Raw genomic sequence first — 20,527 nt, 5'->3', positions numbered from 1 at the left:
TGTTCTTCACTAGCAGATGTTTAACTTGTTTGATAAACATGCAGCTGATGTCTTTTTCTGTGAGGAAACTTGGGTAACTCTTTCAACATTTTTTTTATTCTCCAATTAACAAGCTTCATTTGCATTGCTTGCCTTTTCCTTCCTTCTACCTAGTTCATGTGTACTGTGGAGGACATACATACATTATATATATGTTCATAGGCAAGCACTTAAGGTCTTGTGGTTTTATTTTATCTCAACCCAAGACATTCCTCCCAGTAGTCTCCAAGAACTTCTAAATGAGATGAGGACAACTTGGAGGCAATTTGTGTTGGGCAATACACCAGACCTCAAAGGCTCCAGAGGTCAGAGGAACCCCAAAAAATACAAGAGAATGATCTTTAGTTGTAGATTAATAACTTTTAGCTGCCTAAGTTAGTTGGGTTTTTTTTTTTAGCTATCATTGGCAAGAAATAAGCACTTCTGAAGGACAACTCACCCCATCGTAAAATAAGTTTAAGGAAAATGGTGTGTCTTGCCTTCTCCAGGTCTCTCCCTCCCTACACTGACTATAAAAGAAGCCCAGATAACTAAGTTAAGCTTGCAAAGCTCAGTTCTATGCTGCTGAAATTACACAAAATGGATCCTACCCTTCCTATCCCCATACTCCATCCCTCAGCACTTATGAAGAACACACCTTGAAGCTCTGGGGTATTGAGTTCACAGATGACACCCCTGAGGCAAGACCCTAGATATTGACCAAAGCAATCACATGGAGGGCAAAGGTTTTTATTTCACCCATTTCAACAAACGGTCTGTAAAGAGATGGGAAAGCTCCACAGAGGTTTCCACTAGCCAGTAATGGATCTATTTGGATCTTCCAAAACACTGGGCAGAGACTAAACTGTGACAGAGGACAGGGATGTCATGGATCCTCTGTTTTTTTGGGGGGGAATGATGTGGGGAAGCCTGTCCAGGAGAACTGGGGAAAGTGAAGCACATTTGGATTGTTACTCATATCTCTGCTCTTTCATTTGATATTCTCAGTATGGGGTTCATCACTCAAACAATTAAAAGCTACTTGTGTAAGCTTAACTTCTAGACTACTCTGGTAACCCATGTAGAGAAATTATCACTCAAATTGTAGAAAGTATCCAGAGCACAAAGATCTATATATAGGCTACTGTGGACATTGCTTATCTGAGGGTTCAGAAGAAGACTGTGTGTCTCTTCTGATCCAGTTGTGCTTTCAGGGACCAGTCATGTGTCTAGTATTAATCAGCTATCTTGCATGACTGCAGACTGTAAATCAGTAGAAATACATCTTAATGGTCCAACAAGGAAGACTGCCAGTGACATAAACTATCTTTAAATCAAATAAGGAGAATGCAGACTGGAATTTGGCTCGCATGTGTTGGTATTGTTTCATGAGGGCCAGCAAAAACTTGGAATAGTGACTACTCTCCCTTCATGTCAGCTCTTTCTCGTGCTCATATAAAGGCTGATTGTTTCATGAGGCCAGCAATCTTCTGCAGCCTGTTGCTCTGTATGACCCCATCACTTAGAGGATCTGTGGCCAGAGACAAAATGTCATCAGGATAAAAAGCAACCCAAAGAAAGGTCTCCAACTTATTGTCAAAATAAATAACATTACCTAGAGAATATGAATCCTCTGCTTATGTTCTGGAGGAGGTTTTTTTTTATTGGTTGTTTTTTGTTTTCCTAATGAGCTCTGTATTCATGAACCAAAGACCTCAGCCTACCGCCACCATTGCATCAATGGGATCCCACCGGGACGCATACAGCTCTTAAGGGAAGTTGATGGTGAAGACCTTGCCATTCCCCTGCTGACTGTTTGTACCTTCTCATCTGCAGCCAGCGCCAGGTGCCAAGGGGCAGAATGTGACAGCAGCTTGCTTGATCACAGCTTGTAGTCAGAGCTTCTTTAAATGCCATTGTGCGTCCAGCTTTCTAGGAGCATTTCTTCCTGAGGAAAAGCAAGCATCAGTTTTAACGTTAGCTTCCAAGGTAGGAAACATATCCACAGCCTGAAATATTATAAAATCTGGCAGACTGTTGATTGTGTCACTGTTTTATTCTCTATCCTTACTCTGTACTTTGAATCTTGCACACAATGCACATAATTACAGTCTATGCTAATATACACAACGGTAAAAAAAGTAAGTAATGAATTTTCATATAAGGAATGCTAAAAGTAAAGTCTACAAAAAAAATAATGCAGTCAGAGGAAAATTGTTTTGACCTGAGCTGGATTCTTTCTTATTTTGGAAGACAGGAGAACAAGTACTTGTGAATGTCCATGTGGCTTCTTTTCCCAAGATGTGGAGACTTTTGGACTCTTGCTCCTGGAAGTTTGTACTTAAGAGTGACAAATGACATTCAAGACGGTACTTCACAAGAGAGGTCTCTGCCCTCAGCAGGGGCAGATCTGTGACAGCTGCAATTCAGCCATTCTCTGTGGTTACAGCAGACGCAGGGTTGGTTTAAGACTTAAACCTGCGTTTAAGTCTTAATCTCAAATGACCAAAATACACAGAAGTTCTAATATTGCCTTGATGAGCACTGAAATGTGGGGTTACAGCAAAAAAAGAATTATTTAACAGCATCAGCTCATCCTACAGACCCTAATGTTGGTCACTACAAATGGTCCAACTGACCTGTCTAGAATTTCCTATAGCACAGAAAATTATTAGCAATCAAGCTGTTGGGCTCTGCAAGTTGCTGCTAATTGGTTGAACTACTGTAACTGCCTGAAAACGCACTATTACCCCCAATGCAACACAAACAGCAACAGCTTAAAAGGTACTTCAGTCATTCAGTTGTTTCAGTAAGAAGCTCCACCATGCAAGCTTGGGCATTCATTTAATACACCTGCAATTAACAGTTCTCATTGTCTACAGAACTCTCAACAGAAATGTCAAAGACGACCACAACCTGAAAACAAGCAGCATTTTTCTTGAAGTCAACATTCTGAGAGACATGAAAAGGTAATTAATGAGGTTATAGTGCTCTTCCCTTTGTTTCACCCATAGACATGCTGTTATTTAACACGCCCATGGAGTCTGATGGTCTGGTTTGTCTGACTACATATTATCCCCTACAGAGACAGAGTTCTACAGTTTATCTAATCATTGCGTGCCCTTTCTAAGCAGTGATGAGCAGCCAGCACCTCTAAGAGGCAATTCATTTCACCCCACAGTAGACATTTAAGGCAAAAATCCATGTAAGCTACTTAAAAGTGCCTACTTCTTTTCTACGACTGCAAATGAAGCCTTGCACTACCTCAGATGTAGTTACCTGCCTAGGCAGTAGGTAATGTTAGGCAATAAAGGTTGTCTTCAGTGTCAGAACCTATGTTTCTTTCAGTTTATACACAACTCCTTTCTTAACATTGGACAAAACAAGTGTGATTTTGTCAGGACAGACTTACAGACTTTCCTCCTGCCATTAGCACAAACAGGTTCAAGCAAGGTCCATCGCAACCATTCAAAGGAGAAGACAGGGGCAGTGTAATGTCTGGAATCAGTAAATAAACTTTAATAAATTATCATCTGATTTTTAACATAAACTGCTTTTCTACATGGATTTTTTTTTTTTCTCTAATTTGAGGGTATCTTCCTATGAGGACTTCTCCTCAGAACTGCACTGGCCAACTTAAATGTCATACTTAGGAGCTGAGAGCAATTTATTACTCTGCTATTTAAGAACAGAGCAGATAACCAGAATCATCCTGTTATTCCTCCTAGGCACCATGGACACAGATAAACATTTGAGAAAATTTAACAATAGAATTAAGGAGGAAATGTTATTAATTCTGATCTTTTTAAATAAGTTTCTCCTCTTTCCTGGAAGAATCTCAGCAGTGGAACAAAAGTAATCCTTCTTTGAGACTGCCATTACAGAAGTATTAAATGGATAACAGCAAGCTTCAAGAGAATTAAGAATCCAGTTCTTGCACGCTAACAGACAGCTAGATTTCCATTAAAATAAAGCAGCAGCCAGTTTTCTTCTACTACATTCCTGCCCAACCTTCTCAGCACCATTATGACTTAGTCTTCTGTCCAGACTTGTAATTTACTTGTGTTCTTTGATTTTTCTCCCTCTTAAAGATTCAGGTTCATTAAGGGAATGGTCAGAAGAAACAAGACAACTGTTGATGAGTTTATTCTCTTGGGAATCACAGATATCTGGGAGCTGCAGGTCATTCTCTTTGCACTGTTCCTTCTGATCTGTGTCACCTCGTTGGTGGGGAATCTCGGCATGATTGCATTAATCAGGCTTGACTCTCGACTCCACACCCCCATGTACTTCTTCCTCTGCCACCTCTCTCTGGTAGACCTAGGTAATTCCTCAGCAGTTGCTCCCAAAACATTAGCGAGCTTCTTTGAAGAAAGGAAAGCCATCTCCCTGCCAGGGTGTGCAGCCCAGATGTACTTTTGTGGACTCTGCATAATCACCGAGTGTTACCTGCTGGCTGCGATGGCCTATGACCGGTACGTGGCCATCTGTAACCCTCTGCTCTATGCGGCCACCATGTCTCAAAAGGTTTGTGTCCAACTGGCTGTGGCATCCTACGTAGTAGCTGGCGTGAATGAAGTCGTGCTTGTCAGCTCAGTGTTCAGTTTACACTTCTGTGGCCCTAATGTCATCAATCACTTCTTCTGTGACATACCTCCGCTCCTGAAACTTTCCTGCTCCAGTACTACTGTCAACGAACGCATGCTTTTTACCATCGCTGCTTTCGTTGCGCTCAGCACTTTAGCTGTCATTGTTGTCTCATACGGCTACATCCTTACCACCGTCCTGAGGATCCGCTCCTCGGAGGGCAGGCACAAAGCTTTCTCCACCTGTGCCTCACATTTAACATCAGTCTCAGTTTTTTACGGGACTATGATCTTCATGTACCTCCGCCCCAGTTCTAGCTACTCCCTAGACCAGGACAAAGTGGTGTCCGTTGTCTACACCCTGGTGATTCCCATGCTGAACCCCATGATCTACAGCCTGAGGAACATGGAGGTGAAGGATGCTCTCAAGAGACTCCTAGAAAAAGTTCTTGTTTCCTTTAGAAATCAAACTGGTAAAGGGGTGTCAAACTACACAAAATAAACTTAGACATCCTTGGATTTCCATCTCCATCAGCTACTGACCATCTAAACTAAAATCAAAAAGATAGCAATCATGAGGACCCAGGTGCTTGTACATGTCATTGCTGCAAGACACTGCTTGCTTCTCCCTCTGTCAGGGTGTAGCTATACTGTCTGATTTTACCCTTAAACTCACTAATTATACTCAAAACCCCACATGCACTCCTTTCCCACATGCCACCCCTACTTTAAAGACTTGGTGTTCTTTGTGTCACTCCATAAGGAACTGTATTTTTCAGATTGAGAAGCATCCCTCACATCATTTAGTTCTTCTGGCAGATGTTCAAGAAGGAATGATGGGGCAAAGAGAAGATCAAGGTCCTCATGGATGTTTGCTAAGAATAAATCTGAACTAATGTTTGAAACCAGGAACATTTCCAATTGGCAGTGTAGTCTGAGTTTGCAGAAGCCAGGTTTAACATTACTAATGAGCAGTCCTGTTTTAAGATCAAATAAATGAATGCTACATATGTGCATTCCCCAAACAAGGTTCAGCAATCAGACACAACTTGATGCAATCAATTCTACGTGACCTCTTTATAGGCCCCTTTGCTGATACAGAAAACCCATCTATTTTTAAAAGACAAACAACAAAACAAATCTGCCAGTCCCAGCTGTGGATTTAAATAGAATAATGTCATCTAAGATGATGGATCACCACTCACAAATATTTATACATTAGCAAAACCAGTGCCAGACCACACCACATCAACTGAAGCCCTTAGGAGCAGCAGAGAAAAGGAGAGATTTTTGTCTCAAAATACTTGTTGGTAAGCTCTTTCTATGCGCCACACTTAGGAAAAATTGCCTTAGGAGATGCATATTTCACCTCTTTGATAATGATCAGAGGCAAGTAAACACAAATTGCTCATTTCCCTGCTAGATATACTAGATTAGGGACATAAATCTTAGCCATGCAGAAACAGAGTGGTTCCAACACACTTGTGACAATGGTTGTCTTAGAAAAGATATTTAGGAGGATGACTAGTCCCTAGCCTGATGTCAAGCTCACTGAACAGACCATGAAAAACTGGACATGACATGAGAAACCACTGACATAACAAGCAAGACTGAGAAATTGTCAAGTTAACAGCATCCTGATGGATAGCCAGATCTCACCAGTGGTTAGGAGGGCACCAGAGGTGCTAGAGATGGGCAGACTTCACAGATGGCTGAAGGAGAAGCGTTGGGAACCCTTTGGGGAGCAGACCCTCACAGCCAGTGGTGCCTAGGACCCATACCTGAAACACCACATAAGACCTAGTTCACCCAGGTATCAGGAATAGCAAATTCAGGTGTGAACGTAGCAAAACTAGAATGAACATGGGAAAGTGAACAGAGAGGACCATTTATTTAGGAGGAGACAGTGGTGGAGAAACTGAGGCATCATGGCTGATGAGGGAAGAGCAAGCAGGGGACAATGAGAGAAGGCAGGCATTAAAAGGGGCTGGTGGCCCATAAATAGGCTACTGGTCAGTTTGTCTGGCCAAGCCCTGTGCTTGACCACCACAGGTGGTCCCATCCTCTTATTAAATTATATTCCCAAAAATGAGCTATGTATTTATGACTACTTCTGCCAACAACCGGGGTTTAGAGCTTAGAAAGTCTTTTGGGAAAGAGATGCAACTACATGCCAGGTATAAGCAATGCAATTATTTCACCATAGTCAGCTGGGACATCAAACTGAATGAAAATCTTCTACCCACCTGGCCATGGAGGGACAGCAGAAAATGCACACACCTAGTAGAATGAGAGCCCCTGGTCACTTCTGCTGTATGCAATAGGTTGGGAACAGAAAGAAAGTAGCTTTAAGGAGAGATGGAGCAGAACATCAGGCTCCATCCCTAAACCCAAGAATTTTTGTGAAGAAAAAGGAAAGGGGTTTAATATTGAGGATACTCAGGGATATTTCATACCTGGGCTAGACAGCCTGAGTAGTGTTTTCCTTCAGAGTCCATGGAAGTTTAGAAGCAGAGGCACGTTCCTGCAATGTACCTGCATGGCTACTGTCAGGGAGCTGCGAGGGCCAGCTGGTCCCCAAGGGATGAGGAGCTGAGGGCCCCAGGGCAGGCAGTGCCTCACTCCTGGGGGACAGACCTGCAGGGGCTTGCAATGGGGTCCATCAACAACCACAGCAAGCAATGGACTTGGTTCAGGGCCCATCCATGGTGTGCCACCAGGAACAGAGTTGGAGACAAAGCTGCAGTCTTGATCCAGGGTCCATCCAGGAGGCAGAGATGTGACTGCAGCCAAGCACACCTACTGCATGGTCAAAGAAGGACTGATAGCCCTGGACTGAGCTTAAATGGGCCATGGGCAGGGGCGTGTGTGGAGTAGTCCAGGTGAGGCTGGTCAGGGCCATTAACTCCGATTAGTGCCCTCAAGGCCCTGGAAGCTTCTAGGTGGAGTCAGGAAGTAGTAGCAGGGAAGGCTGAGTTTTGGCTGTGAATTAGCAGAATAATACTAGATTCTTTTGGAGAAGTTGAGGAACTCCACTGATGAGGGCTGTTCTATGCCATTTAACCCCTCCTTGTGCTTTCCAAATTGAAAGAAATAAACACAAGCCTCACTTTCTGAACCAGCTGAAATACCCGCTTTACGTGATAGTAAGTTTTCAAGGATCCACAGCTTCCCAAGTAGAGGAAATATAGTTTCTAATATATGAAGACGCAAAGCACTTAAAGAGGGGCTACAAAGAGGACATAGGCTTTCTCTTCTGAAGGATCTATATGGAGACAACAAGGAGCAACAAGTACAGGTTGCACTGGGAGAGATTTCATCTTGACATAAGAAAGAAATTTTTTACAGTAAGAACCATCGTTCATTGGAACAACCTCCCCAGGGACACAATATAGTCCCCATCGCTGGAGGTTTTCGGGATACAATTGGACAGGGTGCTCAATAATCTCATCTAGGTTCCCATTCCCATGGAAGGTTGGACCAGATGATGTTTTGAGGTCCCTTTCCATCTGGGCTATTCTACGATTGTATGAAGTGGCACCAAAGTAACAAACTCTGCTCCATGTGTGTGTAAACGATAGTTATGTGTTAGTCTTGAATCTCCTTGTTCTCAGTGTTTATGTTGGCTCTATGGATTGCACTGCATCTAAACGGCTCATCTCATCTATGATTCTATCTTTTATATACAGAATTAAAAAAATAATACAGAAGAAAGGGAGGAGAGAATGGCACTGGAACACTGAACACTAACTTTTTTTGATCCTCAAAGTCTTGGGAATTTTAAAGCCCGAACTGTAGCCCAACCTAAATTTCACGACTGGGTGGTATTTTTAAAGGAGAAAAATAAATCATTCACAACGTCTTTCATGTTGCGCATTTTCATATCTGCCTGCACCATACCAAAGTCAGATAGGAAAAATCTGCCCTGGTTGCATTGCAAACAATAAAAAACCACACATTAATAATATATTTGACTTTTGCTTAAGGAAAAAAACCCTTTTTTTCTTAAGAAACGCCTTCTCCACAGCAAATACGGAGAAGTGAGAAAAAAGACAAATACAACTTAACGGTATTCTTGTGCACTGGTTCTACATTTTGGCTAACGTACACTTTGTAAGAATACAAGGTATTTGTATGAGAAATGAATTATGGCAGTGATTGTCGGAGTGGCTCAGGAGGCATATTAAGCCATCTACAACTGGTCTATATAATTATATTAAGCAGTGAAAGTCAATGTCTTTGTCAAGGTTCCAGTTGAAGCAACAGGCGTATGAAATTTTTCTGAAGGCACATCATGAATTTTGGGAATCCTTTATCTTTAGGAATAGACACATGAAAATGGTTCATTTTCATTCCTCACTGGTTAGATGAGATTAGCCAGATATGCAAACAGGGGAAGTCTGATTTTCAGTGGCAAAGGCGAAGTGCAAATGCGCTGATGATGGTTAGTATGGGGATTTCATTGATACAGGGTATTTTTCTTCACTTTATTTCGACTCCCCCTTGTTTTATTCATTTATAGGGATAGATTTGTACAGTTAGAGGGGAACTCATTCCAGAAATTCAGCTTCTCCTCCCAGCATCCTGGTGCAAAAGAGCATGTCAGAGAAGGCTGTATTTGTAGAGATGTGAGCAAGCAACTGCAGGGAAAGACTAGAGATTCTCCTGAAGCAGCAGTATAAAAAAAGATCACCAAACAGAGCTTGCCAACATTTTTCTGCCTGTTCCAGCTGGCCGTTCGGTGATGGCGATGTCTGTACTCCCACCCTGCTGTTCCAACAGGGCAGCCCCGCTGGTAAGAATATGAGAATAGCTCTGCGGTGTGAGACGAGTCAGCCCAGGGGTATCGATTTCTGATGGCAGCCAAAAATAGATGTTCAGAGAAAGAGTATCAGAAACTGGATGAGCATATTATGATCCTTCCCTGTAATTTTTTTTTCCAGCTCTGGCAAAGGAAAATCACAGCTGTCTGACAGAGCTCCCGCTTTCTAGTGTTGTAGGCGAATGGGCACAAGGAGGAAAAAAAAAAAAAAAGAAAGTCTTGTTTTTGAGGAACACTTCTGGATGAGCACCTAGCTCCGGGAGGGGTTTAGAGCTGATGGCCTCTCCTCAGAAATGAATACCTGGTGCTAGGGGAAATTATCTAGACTATCCATTCCACCACTGCCTTCTCACTCCACCAGCCCTTGGGAAGTCACTTCACCAAGTATAAGTATTTATCCTCCTCTTTCCAAACAGAGAGATCAATCGCTCTCTAGAAATTCTGATTCCTTTGAGCTGAATCTGGAGGAAGCGTTGTTTCCCTTGCGCACTGAAAATGGCTATTTTCCGCTGTTAACTATACAGAAAGTCACTAGCTTAGACCTAGACAACTAAATTTTGGACGTCTGAGGAGGATTTCACTTTGTGAGATGTATCGGATTCTGCATCTCCTGATGCCTTCAGACTGACATTGGAGTATTGGTCTCCAATACTGCGTTTCACCCTCACAGAAGTCAGTTGGCTCAAAATAGGAATAACTGGATAAAATTCCATGTTTAGACAATCCTCTAAAAATCCCACAAATTCATTCAAATATTTGGTCTCTTAAGATTTGAGGTGTAATGTATGGTTCACCAAGTCTTGACCAGGCAATTTTAAAAAACTTTTACCAAGGCTACAATTGTTTATGACTTAAATACTTAAAATTATACTTGGGTTTGTGCTTACAAGAAGGAATTGCAATGCTACCTCTAGGACCACTTCCCTTTGGCATTTAAAATGGGTTACGGTGTCTCAAAAGGGAAATTCTGAAATGCGATTTCAATTCTTCCACTACTTTTCTATCACTTTGAATGAGTTAAATCTTTGTAAAGGACTAAGCCACTTTGCGTTTCCTTCTTACCTATAAATATCAAGCGTTTCTGGAGATTGGGCAAGGGATCTGCGATTTTCTTTTGTGTATTCTGCTCTCGGTATTCCTGTTACTGGATGAGATTCAACCTTCTTGCAGATAGGACATTTTCAGGTACAGACGAAACATTCTTTAGTTTTACAAATCTTGAACAGAGAGATGTCAGGATGAATTAAAGTATGTTAGTCTATATGAGAATTTATATAGGTCCAAGGCATGTTTGTCGCTGCTGATGGACATGCCATGGTAAGATAATGGTTTCTCTAAGAAACCTCTTTTAACTTTGAGCAAAGCACTTAATTTTTGTCTACTTTTTCTCACCTCTGAAACGTAAATGACTCTTATCCTTCAAATTGCTTTGAAATCAAAAGATGTAAAGTTCAGAGCTTGTGCAATCTACTAATGTTAATAATATAAGGAGATAATTTTCAGAAATAGGTAAGCGATTTAGAAGAACACATCTCAAGTCCATGGAACTTCTCATGAGTCACTTGGTCTCGGATACTCCAAAGTATTTAGAAAACTAAATCCTACAGAGAATCCCATTCTAGTTATTTCTACTATAGCTGGGATAAATTGCCTTTCTCTCTCCCAGAGGCTTACAGTTTTCAGATCCTGAAGGATGGTTTTTATTTTGTGGTTTGATATTCATCAAAAACATTACCACAACTGGTTTATTGAAGGCAAAATGTAATTGTTCTTTGCCTACACAGTGTAGTTATGTAAATTATAAATGCCTGAACAGAATCAGAAGTTGAATGTAGCTGATTATTTTGGCACCGACTTTGCAGTGATTGTGCATATATGTGCTTAAATGAGAGAAAGATGTCTCTCAAGTTCTACATCTATCTTATGAAAGAAGCTGAGTTTCATTATTATTCAGGTTTTTATAGTTGACATCATAACTGATAGAGTCCACCTAGTCTAGAAGTTCATGTCTTGAATAAGAACTGGATTAATCTCATTAGACATCAGGGATCAGACCCATCTCACCGAAACTGAGGTGTTTACGTATGAGCTGATTGCCACATTTGCAGGGGTGCCAGTGAAAAGCTAATCGATACAGATGATACAAGTCTTCTGCAGCTCTTTTATCGTACGTGCGTGTCCCATGGAGATGTCCCGAATACCATAGTGTACCTAAAATGGCAAGAGGTGCGGCTGCTTCGGCACCTTAATCCTTCTTTTCAAGTCAGGAGGGATGCACCTGCCTTTGCTGATTGGGAGATGGGTGCTGGGCAGTCTGGGCTCCAGACAGAGTCCTCCAGTTGTGCTGACTGGGGTGATGGCTCAGCCATCTCACCTACCTGAGACAGTAATCTCAGGCTGAGGCAAACTGCCTGCTTGAATTTAGCTTTTTAGGATTATTTCGTAACCTCCCTTCCAGAACAGTTTCTGGTTTGGAAAGATGCTTCATTTTGCAACACTTTCCCTTGACAGCATAATCGCTAATTCAGGTTGTGAGAGTCTGCTTGGTCTTAAAAACACAAGATAGGGTTCAGCTTCAGGTTAAGGCATCAGATTTAGGCATCTACATATAAGCATTTATGTGTAAGTTATACATCTAAATTTCTGAAATGAGTGAGGAACAAACCAAGTGTCAAAGGTAAGTCCAGAAGACTACTCAGCTTCTCAGGGACAGCTAAAGTTATCAGCTACTAGCTGGCATCTGAATCACCCTTTAGAGTCCATTGACTGTATCAACCAGGCATCCAAATAATTTGTCCAGCCGTAGCAGTCTGGTACCACTTGAGACATCCTGGTGTGACCTGTCATTTGTCCAATTTTCATTCCAGAGGAGCACAAGCTCTCCAACATCCCTGCATCAAATGTGACGGCCGCCTTCAGATGTCTCAGATACCCTACAGCATATCAAATGACATTTATTAGTGTCTTCCACAGCATTATTAATGTAGGCATTCCGCTACTCTCCTTTTACTGCACGAACACTCAGATCCAACGACTGTGACCATATACTACTCTGAAACTTTGTCATATTAAAGACTTAAAACGTCTTGGACAATACTGCATAAAGACAGAACAGGAACAGTAGGAGCTATAGTGATGAGGATGCCGTAAGATCCTAGATATCCGTTACAGTCATTGGACATATTTAATTTGTTAGATGTGGTCTGTGTGCTGAATTTTGGCTTTATTGCAGGAAAAGGGTACAGGTCTATGGATATTTGTCCAAAAGAATAGATCTGTTTAATAATGAAAGTGTCTGAAGGATTGTTTCACTCCAGAAGTCTGTTTCTTGTTTCTTGCCATGTTAAGAAAGGATATGGAGAACTGGGATTTTAACAGATAATCTTTTGATCTAACATTGAATTTTTATTTTCTAAAGAGGATAGTAACTCTGTTGGGCATTAAAACGTGTCTAAATCAGTCATTCTTCTGTTAAATCTGTAATTAGACCACAACCAACATGAGCAGGGGTTCAGCTATATGTAAATGGCAAAACTTTCTCAACATTTTCTCATTTCTCTGGTCACCATACTAGATAAAATAAAAAGGATTCTATGTTGTGTCTGGTACATTATTTACCACAACAGGGAAAGGAGAAAGTTTATTTAGTGTTGTATCGTCAACAAATCCCTTACTCTTATGCCATGTAAGATACAAAACATATGAGGACAAACTCCTTGCTTGTTTTTTTGGGCAAATCGCTGTGCCCTGGGGGAAGGTCAGATCCCAGATGTCTGCCCCCACTGCTACATGCCACCTCTGAGGGTGGCCAGGGGAAAGGTTTGGGTCTGACATCTGGCACATATCCTTGCTGGGGTAGGACGTATTGCTACTTCGGTGAACAACTCGTTCTTCACAGCCTCAACAGAGGCGTGCTACCCTGGCAGATGTTCCTGCTGCTCAGCACCACCCCAGACCAAGATCCTCCAGCCACCTACCAGCTTAGTTAGCCTTGAATTTTGTCAGCTGGGCAAGCCCAGAATTGAGTTTGGACCTGGTGGGCTATGTACTGGAGAAGTCTGCATCTCCTGCAGAGTCTCTTGGGATAGTGTAAGTGAGCCCTTGGATAGATTCAGTCTTTAGCAGGTGAATACAAAGATAAACGCAAAGATATTTAGTGCAGAGTAAGCCAGAAAATGGGAAGTGTTGCCAGAGACAGACACCAGCCTTTTCCTAGACCAACCCAGGCTCCCACCACACCTAAAGGACTTTTTAAAAAAAATATTCTTCTCATGAGTCAAAGATAGGGAAGATAAGGCAAAGACAAAGTGTCTGATTAGAGAAGGCAAACAAATGCATATGAACTGTACATGCAGGGAGAACAGGCGATTTCTTAACCCTTAATGAGACTAAATAAGAGGCCTTGTCTAGCAATAGATGAAGGTAACAGTCATAGCCTGACCCACTGGAAGCCTTTTAGCAGCCTGAACTCCAACATCAGCTAAGTCGTTAAATCTATTTCCCCCACAAATTATACTTCCCCACCTTCCCAAAACAAGGAACTCCCCTGGGGGCCAGCCACCCAGGAGTCATCAGCTTAACAAGCCCTTCTGGGCATCGTGAAGAAGCCTCTAATGATCTTGAAACCTTCTTAGAGAGTTCATAGTAAACCTACCTCATTCTTCCTAACAAGTCCTTGGGGGATAACTTCACAGACATGAAGGAGAAGGAAACTTTCCTCTTTGATAAAGGCAATCGCACTTCTAAAGCAGTTAAGTTTGTCACAACTACTCCACGCCCTGAAGTTGGTGGCTGGAGAGTTTATGGGTTGGCATACTCCTTTCCAGTCCTCCACTCTGTTGGTGCAGAAGTTGCCACTGGAGTTTGAAGGATAACAGATCTGTGCATCACACCACCAGCAGCTGAGAGAGCAGCTGCCCCTGGCCAACAACTTCTGGTTGGCAGAAGTCACTCAGCATCTTGCAAGAAGTGCTTGGGACATCAGAAGTGGTCCATCAACAGCCACAGCCATGGCAGATGATGAACCAGATTCAGGGTTCATCCAGGGGGTCCATTCAGAGGCAAAAGGCTATGTGGCTGAAGACAAAATACGAGGTACCTATGTTTGCCCATCCAGGAATAAAAGCATCTACAGCACAGGTCCAAGGTCCATCCAGGAGACAGATGCAGCCAGGCACACCTACAGTGAAGGCCCCCTAAAATGGCGGGGGGGGGGGGGAGTCGTAGTCCATGGGAGGGGGTGAGTGTGCATGTAGCAGGGGGAGAAAACACCAGGTGAGGTTGGTCAGGACCACTACAACCTATCGTTGCCATCAGGGTCGTGACCCACGCAGAATCACAGAATCATAGAATCAATGAAATTTGGCGTATCTATACATAAAGCAATGCACAAGGGGAAATAAAAAGCATTAACTTCAGCTCAGAGCCCCAGGTTTTGTATTTGATCACTGTTTCATATTCTACGCTGAACTAGGCAAATGGAAAAAGTGCCTCTGGCTCTTAACATAATCCAGAGAAGAAAACTTATTTTAAGGCAAGACTCAGAAAATTAATTTGAATAGATCATTTAATGTGTTCTTTATATATACAGAAAAGTATATTCAGTTCAAGCATATGAAGTTATACAGGTACTATCCTGGAGGCTAGTGGTGGTCAGCAAATAAGTTAATGCAACATTTTATGATTCAGCCTAAAAATATTCAGATATGTAACATAAGCTTGTTCAGAATTAATAAAACTTTATATTTTATCATGGCTTTTAAAGTAGTCTCCATTTAGTACTGCATATTAAAATTCATCCTCGTTCAGCATATGCATCAGGCATTCTGGAAATATGGTTTGTGGTCAGACTGCTTAACAAAAAAGGAAAATAGAAACAATTAGTTCTGGTTAACAAAAAAAGAGCGATGGTTCTAAGTAGCTGCAAATATTTTGACGGGAATTCCAGCTACAACACCCTCAGCAAGGTCATGGCTGATACAGAACTGGGAGGAGCGGCTGGTGCACCAAACGGTTGTGCTGCCATTCAGAGAGACCTGGAAAGGCTGGAGAAATGGGTCAAGAGGAACCTCATGGAGCTCAACAAAGGGAAATGCCAAGTCCTCTGCCTGGGGTGGAATAACTCCAGGCACCAGTAAAGGCTGGAAGCTGACCAGCTGGAAAGGACCTGGGTGTCCAGTGGGACACCGGGCTGACCATGAACCAGCCCTTGCAGCAAAGAAGGTCAAAAGCCTCCTGGAAAAGCACTGCCAGCAGGTCAAGTCAGTGAGACCACACCTGGGGTGCTGTGTCCAGGTCTCCTCAGTGCAAGAGAGACAAGGACATGCTGGAACAGGACCAGTGAAGGGGATTAAGGGACTAAAACTTCTTGTACCAGGAGAGAGCTCAGATAGTTCAGCCTGGAGAAGAGAAGAGGGGATCCTATCACTGTGTGTAAATACCTGTTGGGAGGGGATAAAGAAAACAGAACCAGACTCGTCTCAGTGGTGCCCAGTGAGACTATAAATTAAAATACATAGAATTCCATGTAAACATAAGAAAAAACTTTATTCCTATAAGGGTGATCAAGCACGGAAAGACCAGAAAGGTTGTGGGGTCTCCATCCTTAAAAATAGTCAAAACCTGAGTGGACACACGTTCCTCGGCAGCCTCTCTGATTGACCTGGCTTTGAGCAGGTGGTTGGACTAGGTGACCTCCAGAGGCCCCATCCAACTTCTGCTATCCTATGATTCTGTGTAAAGATCTAGATCATCACCGCCTCTGGCTCATAGACTTACCCTCTTTTGCACAGTGGCATCGTGCTTATTGCATGGGAGGTTGAGTAACTGGGCAAGACGTTTGCACTCGAGACAAGACTGATGCAGCTATGTTAGCGGGCACAGTTTGAGAGCAGACTAATTAATTTTTCAACCCTAACATATGAGGTGTGAAATGGTTTCGGAGGCAACAGAGACCTGCATGAAACATTCCCCTTAGAGAGAGGGAAAAAAAAGGAAAGTAATATAACATGAGATTGTCTTTCAGCAGTACATTTTCCTCCTGATAAAATTGCTTAGGGCATTCTTCACCTCCTTGTTTCTCAGGCTGTAAATCATGGGGTTCAGCATGGGGACTATAATGGTGTAAAAGATAGACGCAATTTTCTTCCTCCCCAGTGAGTTTGTTGAACTGGGTTGCATGTAATTAAAAGTAGCAGACACGTAGAAAATGATGACGGCTGCCAGGTGGGAGGCACAGGTGGAGCAGGCTTTGCGCCTGCCTGCAGCAGAGCCCATCCTGCCCATGACCACCACGATGCAGGCGTAGGAGGTGAGGATGAGCAGGTTGGTGGCCATCATGTTGAAACCCACAAACACAAACATTAATCTCTCATTGAGGCACGTGTCGGTGGAGGCAACAACAAACAGTGGTGGCCCGTCACAGTAGAAGTTGTTGATGACTGAAGAGCTGCAAAAGGACAGCCGGAGCAGGGCGCTTGTGTGCACGATGGCATTCAGCAACCCTGCAAGGTAGGATGCAGCTACCAGGCTCATGCAGACACCAGAAGACATGACAACCTCGTAGAGCAGGGGCTTGGAGATGGCCACATACCGGTCATAGGCCATGGCAGCCAGCAGGTAAATCTCAGCTGTGGCAAAAACAGCATAGAAATAAAACTGTGTGAGGCAGCCAGCAAAAGAAATGACTTTGTTTTTTGTTGGAAGGTCCAGCAGCATTTTGGGGCTGATGGTGGAGGAGTAGCAAATGTCTAGGAAGGCCAAGTTACTGAGGAGAAAGTACATGGGGGTATGAAGCTGGGGGCTGACCTTGATCAGGGCGATCAGGCCGAGGTTTCCCACTAGCGTCAGTGCATAGCTGCCCAGGAAGAGCACGAAGAGGATGGGCTTCAGTTGTGGGTGCTCTGTGAGTCCCGAGAAGGTGAACTGGGTCACCTCGGTGCAGTTCTCATCAGCCATTTCTACGTCACTGCAGAGACATGTGGAGGGAAGAGGATGAAAAAAGTCCTGACGCAATTTCCACTTCATAAATATCAATGTAAAAAGCTGACACTGTCTTCAAATTTAAATGGAAAAGAAAAAAATGTAAGAACTGCTGATGTTTTTTCTTGCAATGACAGTGCCATCTCTGGAAGAAATATCAGCAGTTCTTAGAAGGTTTTTTATTTCTTAAGTCCTTAACAGAAAGCAGTTTGTCACAACCTCTCCTTTGACATCTGATTTCCTTCCAGTTCCAAGTCCCATATCTGCACAAGGATTTTTTTGGGGCACCTGAAGTGTTTCATAAATATCCTATCCACAGCTGTGATCATGTAACCTTGTTCGCACTGATGATTCTTCCTGTATTTCAAACATCTAGTTCATGTCAGACATCTTAAGGCTGCAGTTAACAGAAGGTGAAAGCGTAATTTGGGATTTAACATCCTGGGGGACAGTAGCTGTGCTTTTTAGTCTAGGAACTGGTATCTTTTTATCGAGCCACAGGCTAGGAGTAGTCCTTCCTTCTGACATTGATTCCTTAGTCCTTAGAACTAAGATCCATCTTGCTTTGGATGACCACGCTATACACGACTATAAATTAGCTGACTATCTGGCCTCCCAGGCAACGTACAAAATTGGCTCTTCTGACCTATTATGAATTATTTTGCTTGGTATTTTTGCTCACCCTCTGAGGTACCTTGATTATGAGTGTCCTCAGAGGGTAGATGACCTGTTCAGATGTTGACACTTGCACAACAGATGTTGAAAGGGAGAGGATATCAATCCCAGCTGTGTAGATAGCTAGGGCCTGGCAGCCGGAAGATGTCGCGCTGTACGGAAAGATAAGACCCCTCTCCTAATAGCCAATAGTGTTTAATTTACGACGTAAGCAGACGGATGTGATGTTGTAAACCCAAGCTATATAATGCTATGTCGCCCACCAATAAACGCCATTTGCCGTCCACCACATTGGTGTCCGCGAGCTGATGGACCGAACGACCTGGGATTGGTCGTCGCGCCGTTCCTGAACCAGGTCGCCACGCCAACGATAGGCAACAAGTGGTGCCGAAACCTGGGAAACTCGCCTGGAATCGGGTGAACGGTGGCCGGAGCGGCAGGACCAGCCCGGCGGGGAAGACGCTCCCGGACCAACAAGGAGGATGGAAGCCCTTGTGAAGGTCGTATCTCAATTACATAAACAGTGGGGTATTGATTGTAAACCTAAAGATTTTACTCTCACAGTTGTGAGACTTTTACAAATTGGGGTCATTGATCAGCCGGTGGATATTCTCCACCCTGAAGTGTGGGATAAGTGTACTAAAGCGTTAGCTGAGGAGACGATGTCCTCGGGTCGTGGGAAAAACCTTAAGTCGTGGGGGAGAGTTGTACACACCCTGCAGAAGGCCATACAAGAGCAGGAGACCTGGAGGGCGGCAAAGGACTGTTTGCTAGCCACCCCGAAACTGGGAGTCGGGGCAGCCACACAGACTTTGCACCCCCCAGACGATGACGATTCTGCTGAGCCTAAAGATCTGCAAGAGGGCGACACGTCCCCTCAATTCCCAAACCCCGACCCGCTTACGGAAGGACAAAACCGAGCTAAATCCTTCTGGGGTGCGCTAGCCGAGGAGGCCAGGAGCACCGCGAAAAAATCAGAATCTAAAGAAATCTGGGCTACACCACCGCCCTACGCGCCCCAAGATGGCGCCGAGCACAAAGAAGAAGGGCGGGGCGAGGATGCCTCCGGCGGGAACAGGGAGGAAGCGCTAAAATCAACAAGCGCACACAAACAAGAAGGGGAGGAGAACGAGGAGGAGAAAAGCGGCGGGGACGAACGGGGAGAGGAGGGGGGCGTGAATGAGGGGGCGGAAACCCAATCAGAGCGGCTATCGGAAAAAATGCCCTCATAGGGCAAACACCCTGCCGATCAGAAGGCGGGGCGGGTCAAGAGGGAGGGAACGGTCCGCCCGCAAGGGAAGTGGGCGGGGCCAGAGCCCAACAAAAGAGCCCTGGAATGCGGAAGTAACCAGTCAGTCGAGTTCCGACTCCGGGTCAGGCGTTATGCCGCTGTCAAAAAAGATGGAAAAGTTAAGGGGTGTCCGCTTAAGTCCATTAAACCGGACTTCCAGAATAAAACTAATGAAAACTGTAAGGTTTTGTTCACAGGACCGAATCATCGGACACCCCCGTAACCCGTATACCCCGGTGGCGAGAGAAGTTGACAAACTGCGATGCCTCTGCGTGATCTTGACTCTGGGGCTTGTTACTACAGGAAAGGCAGAATCAAATTACAATTACCATCAGCCATTTAAATGGTCCCTCCTTCGATTTGAGAATCACCAAGTTATCGCAACTCAAATAACATCAGGGCCAATCGCAATGATCATGATGGCACTGATCTTTGGACCCTGCATACTAAACAGGCTCGTGTCGTTTGTCAAAAGCCGACTAGAGAAGGTCAACATTATGTTGGTAGAACACCAACAACTGCTTTAAGAATGTATTTACTCAGTGTTACCCCCAGTTATCCCTGAAGTTACCCTGACTTACACCCCATTACTAACGGTTACCCCCTAACTTCCACCCGTTTATTGTGCCTTATCTTTTTTATTCAAATTTATAACATATACTTTTTAAGAGTGTCATATAATATAGAATAAGAATAGAAATAGACCTTATTCTTAGAATTGTTATATTTTAACTAATTTACTTAGGCATAGGGAGGGGGGAAATGTAGATAGCTAGGGTCTGGCAGCCGGAAGATGTCGCGCTGTACGGAAAGATAAGACCCCTCTCCTAATAGCCAATAGTGTTTAATTTACGACGTAAGCAGACGGATGTGATGTTGTAAACCCAAGCTATATAATGCTATGTCGCCCACCAATAAACGCCATTTGCCGTCCACCACATTGGTGTCCGCGAGCTGATGGACCGAACGACCTGGGATTGGTCGTCGCGCCGTTCCTGAACCAGGTCGCCACGCCAAGGATAGGCAACACAGCTGTTTCCCTGCAGACCATCAGGCATCAAAATAACTCCTGGAGATTGACACTTTCACTTTTAACGTTTTGACCAAAGATTGCCAAAGCGGGTAAATCTTAAGGCAAATTTTCCCTTCATTACT

At 43.6% G+C, this 20,527-nt stretch overlaps 2 protein-coding genes across 2 annotated transcripts; one reads left to right on the top strand and one right to left on the bottom strand.

Moving 5' to 3' along the window:
• The first annotated feature begins 3,490 nt into the window (after positions 1-3,490).
• Positions 3,491-5,106, top strand: LOC129206714 (olfactory receptor 1019-like). Its single transcript, XM_054826427.1, has 2 exons — positions 3,491-3,507; positions 4,140-5,106. The coding sequence occupies exon 2, from the start codon at positions 4,261-4,263 to the stop codon at positions 5,104-5,106; it is 846 nt and encodes a 281-aa protein (XP_054682402.1). The 5' UTR covers positions 3,491-3,507; positions 4,140-4,260.
• A 1,869-nt stretch (positions 5,107-6,975) lies between these two features.
• LOC129206713 (olfactory receptor 1052-like) lies at positions 6,976-17,382 on the bottom strand. The gene is made up of 2 exons (XM_054826426.1): positions 16,457-17,382; positions 6,976-7,042 (listed from the first exon to the last, which is right to left on the bottom strand). Exons 1-2 carry the CDS (start codon positions 17,380-17,382, stop codon positions 6,976-6,978), a joined length of 993 nt encoding a protein of 330 aa, XP_054682401.1.
• Positions 17,383-20,527: the final 3,145 nt, after the last annotated feature.

This window comes from Grus americana, chromosome 5, assembly GCF_028858705.1.
Source record: "Grus americana isolate bGruAme1 chromosome 5, bGruAme1.mat, whole genome shotgun sequence".
In the NCBI taxonomy this organism is placed as follows: domain Eukaryota; kingdom Metazoa; phylum Chordata; class Aves; order Gruiformes; family Gruidae; genus Grus; species Grus americana.
Note: the sequence above shows the minus strand (reverse complement) of the source record. Positions and strands in the feature narration are given on the sequence as shown.

Coding starts and splice junctions, on each gene's coding strand:
- LOC129206713 (XM_054826426.1), bottom strand. CDS start 17,382: ATGGCTGATGAGAACTGCACCGAGGTGACCCAGTTCACCTTCTCGGGA. Junction 7,043..16,456: donor AATTTTATCAGGAGGAAAAT/GTACTGCTGAAA, acceptor AATATCCCTGAG/TATCCTCAATATTAAACCCC.
- LOC129206714 (XM_054826427.1), top strand. CDS start 4,261: ATGATTGCATTAATCAGGCTTGACTCTCGACTCCACACCCCCATGTAC.